Here is an 8892-nt window from a genome sequence, read left to right as displayed (position 1 = left end):
GTCTATGATGTTTTTTTTTTGCAAAGCCGTGAAAGATGATTTTAAGGACGATTAATGAGTGGATGAAATTTTTGTGTTGAAACTGGGTCTATGTCCCATGTGGATTTGTGCCTTGTTTTGTACACATTTCATTTTTTTCAAATGAAATAAATTATAAAACCGTAAATATCAAATCTATTTTCCAAATGTAACAATTTTATATTTTAAATTGAATAAAGAAAAAACTCATTTGCAAATATCTCAATTTATTATGAAATCAAATCAAATAATTTTTAATTTTAAAACATATATGAATTTTTTTATTTATTTATTTTTATTTTTTTTTGAACAAAAGAACAAATTTTATAAACCTCACTAATTCTCAACTATGTTTACAACATATTGATCCTCTCTTTTTAGTCCATTAACAACTAAACCAAGCACTCTAAACTTAACAACTTTCTTAATTTCTCTACTGATAAAACCAGTAAGCCAAACAACAAGCATTGAAAACACAACTGTTCCTATTTTTCCATATGTAATATAGGGTGGCAGCCATTAAAACATTGATCACTTGCTAAAACAGTCCATGGTTATAAACCAGACTAGGCACCACCAGCTCTTGGAAGAGCTGCTAATTTCAGCAACAAGCCTCTTGGTGAACAGAATCTATGAATAAGTGGCAGTGCGTTTCTCTGTCTAGCTCACAAAGATCAGATATAGGGCAAAATATATATGAAATTTTGTAATTAACTAAATGTGTAACTTATGATAAGATTTTGACTTTAATTTTTTTTTTTTTTTGAAAAGAAGCTTTTATTAAACAACACCAACAAACTTACAAAGAATGGGAGAGGTTAACCTTACAAGCAATGGCTAACCAATCCGGAAAAGAATTGTAAAAAGAATGGGTTAATTTTTTGTCAAGGCTTCTCTTAGCTAAGCTATGAGCACCTACATTATGGACTCTTTTTACATTACAGAACTTTGTACAGTGGGAAAACTCAGGGTGTCGCTTTATTTGATTCACAACTGGCTGCATATCACCAAGGGAGCTGCCATTTGCTGAGATTGCATCAACCAGTAGCTTGCAATCAGATCTGATCTCAAACAGCTGGTGCAAGCTCTTCGGTCTATCTTGCAGAGCAGCAACAACTGCTTGTGCTTCAGCTATAGTCACAGAGCAACAAACAGGGGTATATTTCATACCAGTAGAAATAATGTTACCCAACCAATCTCGCCAAACATAGCCTATCCCCACCCCTTCCTGGTTCAGTTGGATAGCTGCATCACAATGCACACAATAGGTGCCAACAGGAGGGGCTTGCCACTGATCTGTATGAGCAGCAGAATGCACATTAGGGAGACTTTCCTTCCCATGATTCTCTTTCGGGTAGCTACTGAATACCCATTCCAGCAAACGAGCCCCATGCATATAGTGTTGATTGGTCCATTGTCTATTTCGATTCACCCAAATTGCCCAAAGAACCTTGACAACATCTTCAAACTCCTCCTTAGCTAGCTTATATCGAAATTCCACTAGCAAATCCATCATTGAATGCCCTCTACTTTCCTTAATTAACTTGTAAGAAGGCATAAGTTTCCAAACTTTTTTAACCTTTTCACAAGTCCAAAGAGCATGGGAAAGAGATTCTTCAAATTGGCCACATTAATTACAAGTTGGGTCAATTTTCATACCTCTATGAACAAGATTGGACTTTGCCGGGAGCCAATTTCGACACATTTTCCATCCAAAGAGCTTCATTCGAGGAGGCAAATTCAGATTCCACCACATCTTCCACCAAGCATGAGTTTGATCCATATTAGAGCATCGGGTAGGAGCAAGGTTTATCTCCCTAGCTACTCTATATCCACTCTTCACAATGTAGTGCCCATCCTTAGTAAAAGGCCAAACTAGCATGTCCTCCGAGTGAATATCTATAGGGATCCCAAGTATCCAAGGAACATTCTCCTTATGAAAGTAATTGTTTAGAGTATTTACATTCCACTCTTCCTTATTATTAAGCAGGCTGCTCACTGTGATATTGGGATTTGCATCTATTGGCCGGTGTACAATTGTACCATTAGACCGTGGCAGCCACTTATCTTGCCAAACTCGAATGGTTCTACCATTCCCAACTCTCCACCGGGCACCTTCATATATAATCTCCCTTCCCCAAACAATTCCTTTCCAAATGCAAGATGCGTTTTGGGGACACTTTGCATTAAGAAAGGAAGTGTTAGGGTAGTAGCTATTTTTCAAAATTCTTGCTAATAGAGAGTGAGGTTTATGAATGAGGCGCCACCCTTGTTTGGCTAAAAGAGCTTGGTTGAATTCAGCGAGACTACAGAAACCCAAGCCTCCCTCTTCCTTTGGTTTACACATTTTATCCCAAGTGCTCCAATGGAGTTTTTATGTTCCTTTGTGTCTCCCCACCAAAAATTGGCAGCCAAAGAATGGAGGTTTTTGATCAACTTCTTTGGAAGACGAAAGCAACTCATGAAATAGCTAGGAAGAGCTTGGATCACCGCTTTTATAAGAATTTCTTTTCCCGCTTGAGAGAACATTGAAGCTTTCCACCCTTTGAGTTTACTCCAAACTTTATCTTTTATGACCTCAAAAACCTCTTTCTTTTTCCTTCCTAAGTAACTTGGCAGCCCCAAATAGATGGCATGATTAGGGACCAACCGAACCCCAAGTGTGTTGGCAAGATGTTGGCCTAATTGTTTCGAAATACTTCTGCCCGTACTCACTTCTGTCTTCTCAAGATTTATTTTTTGACCCGAAAGCCTTGCATACCGCTGGAAAATTAGAGTCATGGTCTCACATTCTGTCTCCTTCCCTTCAAAAAATACAAAGGTATCGTCCGCAAAGAAAAGATGAGAAACGGTAACATCATTCCTTCCAAACCGAACCCCTGTTATTTTTCCAGCCCTCTCGGCTTCTTGAATTAAGCATGACAGACCCTCCGAACAAATAAGGAAGAGGTATGGGGATAGAGAATCACCTTGGCGAAGACCCCGGGATGGATGGAATTTTCCAAATCTTTCCCCATTTATTAAAACCGAAAAGGAGACATTAGTAACGCACCTCATGACTTTCTCAATCCAAATCTCATCATATCCCAACCCACGCATCATAGTCATAAGGAAGCTCCACTCAACCCGATCATATGCTTTGGATATGTCTAACTTTAAGGCCATTTTCTTCCCATTACCAAATCTTTTCATCTTCATACTATGGAGGCTTTCATACCCGATGATAGCATTGTCTTGGATCAGCCTTCCTCCTACAAACGCACTTTGAACCTCAGAAATGGCTTAATGAAGACTATGTTTCATACGCCCCGCTAAACACTTCGCTACTATCTTGTATACCACATTACACAAGCTAATGGGACGAAAATCTGACATTTGGACTGGTTTTGGAAGTTTCGGGATAAGACAAATAAGGGTATCATTAATAGCTTCAACACTCTTTCCCTCATTGAGAATTCCCAAGCAAACTGTAGTAACTTCGTCTCCAACAATCGACCAAAATTTCCTATAAAATAGGCCCGGCATTCCATCATTGCCCGGGGCTTTGTGTGGATGGATATCTCGCATGGCTTGTAACACATCGTCCTTCGTAAAAGAGGTAATAAGGTACTCATTGATTTCTCGGGAAATTTTGTGTGGCACGATGCTTTGGAACTCTTTTAACTCCTCTGCAGAAGCCGGCTGAGTAGTAAACAACTGTTGGAAGTAGTTACAAGCTACCCTTCCCACCATTTTATTTCCATACACCCATCGAGCATTGTGATCAAGCAGCCCCGTAATTGAGTTCTTCTTCTTTCTTGAGTTCGCTTTCCTGTGGAAAATTTTTGTATTACGGTCCCCTTCCTTCAGCCATAAAGCACGACTTCTTTGTTTCCAAAATTTCTCATCTTTGTCCAAATACACATTGTTTCTTTATTGATAATTGAATAAAAAAGATTACATTGCAATAGAGTTTTATTTAGGGCACAAAGCCCAACAAAAATAACATAATATAATATTGTTGTGAAAACTAGCATACATATTTTTGTATGAAAAAAATTAAATCATTCAAAATGTCGAAAAGGTTATACATCCGTATTTTGTATTTTATTTATTTTTTTTTTTTTGTCATTTTTAGATAGTATGAAAAAATAAAAAAAAAATACTATTGGAGAAAATGAAACTATTGGAAAAGGGAAACTTACAAAAATACTGGAATTTGAGTTAATTTTTACAAAAATACTGTCACACGGAAATCTTTTCAAAAGTGTTTTTATAAAACACCAGTAAAACACAAAGCAAAACAACTCAAAATAATAGTAGAACATCAGTAAAACACCAGTGAAAACTTAAGACAGTATACTGCAGTATGAAACTTATAAAAAAATACAGTAAAAAAGTAAAAAATACCGCCTGACAGTATCTTTGTAAAAAAATAACAAAAGTTAATATACCATGTAAATTTCCCTTGAAAAATAATGCTTCATTTCAAATATTTCTTTAAATTGGACCCACAAGCCCACCACCTAAATGCCTAAAAGGCTGATAATGACCCCTTTCATTTTAAACAATTTTAGACATTTTAACGATTTTTTTGATTTTATTTATAGAAAATACAGTCTTTTTTATGTTGTACTCTTGTTAATGTATTATTGATTTTTTGTTATCTGTGTGTTATTTTGATGTTATTTAAATTTTATTTTCATTTTACTTTTATGTAATTTTCTTTATGTTTCTATATAAAATCATAAAAAAATATATAAAAAAAATTAAAAGTAAAAATACAATTTTTTTTACAAAAAAATAAAAATAAATAATACCTTATATAATTATTCCTTCAAAAAAAGCGTCGGTATCTCAAAATCAAACAGAATCCATAAAAAATCTTCTCTTGTCCAAAAAGTACTTTTTGTTATTTAAAGAATTATACAAGGGTAGTTATATTTGCACCCCATAAAATTATAAATACACCCCATTATTAAAAAAAATATACACTTAAATAATTTTTAGGGGTTTTTTTTTTTATTTTTACACTTGAAAACAGTTTTTTATTTATTTTTTTTTTTTGCATTTTTACGGAATTCTACATAGAAACCCCCTACTGCAACTAGCGCTGCAACCTAAATTGTAACAAAAAATCGTATATAAACTCCTATTGCAACTAGCGCTACAACCACTTCAAAAACTCAAACCGTAAATTTGAAAAAAAAAGTTTAAAAAATAGTATATGGAATAATTCCCTTAATTTTCAAAAATTACTCTTAATATTTTTTTAAATATTTTCCTCACATTATTTTATGTTAATTTCAATACTTATTTTGATTTTATTTTCATAATTTTTTCTAATTCATGTATATATATATTTTTATTTTTTTTTTCTAAGAAAGTTTTATATAATTTTTTATTTTTATTTTTTTGCCATAATATTTAAAAAAAAATAATTTATTTTTATTTAATAGGTATATTTTTTAAGAATATGAATTAGAAAGAAAGAGTTAAAATATAAATTTTATATAAAATAATAATTATTAAAATGGAGTGCCTTAAGCCTTTAAAAAATTTTAGAGTATAAATAAAATTTCTTATTATACAATTTATTTAAATACCAATTTTAACCTATTATTCTCATAATATCAGAATAATACAACTACATACTTACTATTTTCACCTTGAAAAACACAATTTTATAACCATAAAATGAAAAAGAATGTTTTGCAAAAAAAAAAAAAAAATGAAAAAGAATGGCAAGTGCCAAGTGCACATTTTATTTTTAAATGATCAAAATATCCCTTAAATAGAATATAATTATTTAACATAATAATATTAATAAAAAGGAATAAATATTGTTCAGGTTGTATAAAAATGGAAAATTATTTTTCTTCTATGATATACAAATTTCTCTTCACTATAAATAGCTGCACTAAGATAAATGGTAACCTTACACTCTACTTATTTTTCTAGCTGATTTTTAAGAAATAAGCAGAGCAACAATAATTTAAGATGATAAATTTTGTGTCATCTCCCCAAGTGGTACCAAAAGCTCAGACAATGATTAGCTTTTGCTGTATGAAATTGAAACTTTACTTGAGCTTGAAAGATCACTTAAGATCAGGATCAGTTTTGTAGTACACAACATCACCAGTGTCACTAACATAGTGATCTTGTTTCAAGCTTCTAATCAAAGTACCTATCAAGTGAAACGGTAGAGGACCCGATTTCTTCGGCTCTCTGTAGTATTTCCCTATCACTGGTTTAGCTGCCTCAGTCTGCAAGAAAAGCCAAAACGAAAAACAGATAAACAATCAGGGCTCTGTTGGTATTTAGAGAATATTGCTTTGAATATCATGAGTAGCATAATTGTTACCAAATCATAGGCAAAAATACTTACTGCTTCCACCAAGTGGTAGTGAGGAATTTGAGGGAAAAGATGGTGGATTACATGAGTTCCAATATCATGATGAATGTTGTTAATCACTCCATAATCGCGATCAAGTGTCGTGAGCCCTCCTCTTAAGTAACTCCATTCCTAATCCACACAATCAATATATCACAAGAAATTAACATCTTTGAAAACAAAACATTTCATGTGAAGATGAAAGACTTTCTTAGATAAGATTTTCTTATGTTTTTTGGCCTATTAAGGAAATAACCAATATCTTGATTTGACCCCTCTGAAAACAACATATCTAACTACTTAACCATACCTTTCCGCGGTACCATGGTAATTTTTCTTCATGGCCATGGTGATGCAAGTATGTCACTAAATCCAGCCACATGACAAAAACCTAAACATTAAAACAAAGTAAGATACAAATCCCTTTGAGAGTTTTGTTCAATCAAAACTCTATGATTTAAGATTATATTTACCCAATAAGGAATGCCATAGAGCTTAAGCAATTGAATAGGACCCATCACAAAGCCCAAACCAACAAGTATAGCAGCCATAGCTGTCCAACATAAAGTGGAAGTGATCACATCTTTCTTCTCACTTGGAACAAACAAGTCACTATTTGGATGAAAATGGGAACCAGCCTTTCCTGGACTTCTTCCCCACTGTGCAAAGAAAATGATCAATTAACAACACAAATAATGATAATCAATCTCATGGCTAAATTGATCAACCAAGACTATTATAATATAAACTTACGAGGTAGAAAGGATAAGCAAGCATTGGAAATGGTAGAGTAAATCTCAAACTTTTTGTGATGTTATCCAGTTTCCTGTAAATTCTTTCAGGTAACTGCAAAAGCAATATGGAAAAAATTTATGAAATGGGCAAAGAAGCAAGCAATGAAAATTGAAACAAATAAGAGGTGAAAACAAAATCTAACCGGATGCCATGATTCATCATTCTCAACATGGCCATGGTTTTGGTGATGAGTCCTATGGCTGATTCTCCTGAAAAATGAACATTAACATAATTAAAAGACATATATACATACATACATATATAGAGATATTTTTGGTTTAAGAGCATACCATCCATGATAAGGTACAAGAATTGAGGAATGCAAGAGATGCCCAACTACACTGTTCAGCTTATGATCGTTTGAAAAGCTTCCATGGCCACTGTAAAATCAAAAACAAAAACAATACCAATTCAAACAATAGCCAAAACCATGATCCATCCAATTGTTAAAAGAGAAAGATAAAGAAGAAGATGAAAGTGAAGGTAGAGAATATTACCAGTCATGACCAAGAACAAATAGAGCCCAAAACATAGTCCCCTGAGCAGCCCAGTACAAAGGCCAAACAACCCAGTTGTTAATAGAAGCAGCAGCCGCAGCCAACCCAAATATGATAGCCACATCTCTCACCACATAGCTCATAGACTTCCATGGATCCTTAACCCAACAATGTTTTGGAATAGCAGCCCGAATATCAGCCAATTTGAAAGGTGGAGCCGAGCCAGGATCAAATTTGATTCCCTCTTCTTCTTCTTCTTCAACTCCATTAACGATTTCCTCTACTCTCTCTCCTCTGTCTTCCTCTTCTACAAAAGCAACCTTCAATGGGGCGCTCACTCTCACCTCAAAACTCCTCCTTTTCAAAAACCCAGTTGAGAAATTCACCTTTGGGAATCTAAGATCCGCCGAGCTCTTGTTAGAACTCAAAAACCGAGTCTTTGTTGTTGGGTTGGTTGAGGTAATCCCTGTTCTGGGTCGAGGAAAATTTTGAGGGAGTGGCTTTAATCCACATTCTGACAAAACCCAACTCGCCATTGGAGAAGAAAAAGAAGAACACACCAGGATTTCAGTTCCTGGGTGTCACCTCAAAATCTTAGACGGCAAAAAACTTCAGAGAAGAAGAAGAAGAATCCAAATAATATATATATATATATAAGAAAATAGGTTTGCAATGTAAAATATCTTAAGAATATTTATAAAAGAAAAAAAGTGAATATTTTTTAATTATTATTTATTATTAAACGGTTTCACATTTGCCTAACAATAAAGACTAGACCTTTTCAGTTTTCACTATTCGACTCTTGAATAAAGAAAAGAGAAGACTAAAATTTTTTAACAGAAAAAACTTTGAATTTTGAAGTATGGTTTGTTGTTGTTGTTGTGGAAGTCGTTTGGTATTTATATAGGATGGGTTTGATTTTATTTGGTGTATGATTCATATGTGTTTCTTTTTCTAGTGTGAAATTTGGCTCAACTTGTTGTGTTTGTGGTCATTGACTTGTTTCTTTAGAGTAAGTTGAAAAATGGTGATCCAATAGTGTTGGATTTAGAGGTCGGTGACTCCCATAAGTTAACCATTTTTTTTGTCTAATCAAAAGATTTGAGAGATTGGGTCAAGTTGGATCTAATACTCTCTCAAGCAAGACCATTTTAGGTTTTTTGATAGGCACGAAATTAGCACTAGCACAACCCGACATAAAAAAAAAAT

General features: G+C 33.8%; 2 protein-coding genes across 2 annotated transcripts; both read right to left on the bottom strand.

The window, feature by feature from the left end:
* Positions 1–817: 817 nt before the first annotated feature.
* Positions 818–3750, bottom strand: LOC133039585 (uncharacterized). Its single transcript, XM_061118478.1, has 4 exons — positions 3324–3750; positions 2329–3269; positions 1678–2197; positions 818–1632 (listed from the first exon to the last, which is right to left on the bottom strand). The coding sequence occupies exons 1-4, from the start codon at positions 3748–3750 to the stop codon at positions 818–820; spliced, it is 2703 nt and encodes a 900-aa protein (XP_060974461.1).
* Positions 3751–5783: 2033 nt separating this feature from the next.
* On the bottom strand, positions 5784–8594 carry LOC115697681 (omega-3 fatty acid desaturase, chloroplastic). Its single transcript, XM_030624773.2, has 8 exons — positions 7684–8594; positions 7477–7566; positions 7329–7395; positions 7145–7237; positions 6865–7050; positions 6702–6782; positions 6386–6523; positions 5784–6263 (listed from the first exon to the last, which is right to left on the bottom strand). The coding sequence occupies exons 1-8, from the start codon at positions 8217–8219 to the stop codon at positions 6096–6098; spliced, it is 1359 nt and encodes a 452-aa protein (XP_030480633.1). The 5' UTR covers positions 8220–8594; the 3' UTR covers positions 5784–6095.
* Between the last annotated feature and the right edge of the window lie 298 nt (positions 8595–8892).

Source organism: Cannabis sativa, chromosome 7 (assembly GCF_029168945.1).
Source record: "Cannabis sativa cultivar Pink pepper isolate KNU-18-1 chromosome 7, ASM2916894v1, whole genome shotgun sequence".
NCBI lineage: Eukaryota > Viridiplantae > Streptophyta > Magnoliopsida > Rosales > Cannabaceae > Cannabis > Cannabis sativa.
The sequence above is the reverse complement of the archived record's forward strand: the minus strand, read 5'-3'. Positions and strand labels throughout refer to the sequence as shown.

Coding starts and splice junctions, on each gene's coding strand:
- LOC133039585 (XM_061118478.1), bottom strand. CDS start 3,750: ATGGTGGGAAGGGTAGCTTGTAACTACTTCCAACAGTTGTTTACTACT. Junction 3,270..3,323: donor AGCGAAGTGTTTAGCGGGGC/GTATGAAACATA, acceptor GTGCGTTTGTAG/GAGGAAGGCTGATCCAAGAC. Junction 2,198..2,328: donor AGAGGGAGGCTTGGGTTTCT/GTAGTCTCGCTG, acceptor CTTAATGCAAAG/TGTCCCCAAAACGCATCTTG.
- LOC115697681 (XM_030624773.2), bottom strand. CDS start 8,219: ATGGCGAGTTGGGTTTTGTCAGAATGTGGATTAAAGCCACTCCCTCAA. Junction 7,567..7,683: donor TTTGTTCTTGGTCATGACTG/GTAATATTCTCT, acceptor TTGATTTTACAG/TGGCCATGGAAGCTTTTCAA. Junction 7,051..7,144: donor TTGCTTATCCTTTCTACCTC/GTAAGTTTATAT, acceptor TTCTTTGCACAG/TGGGGAAGAAGTCCAGGAAA.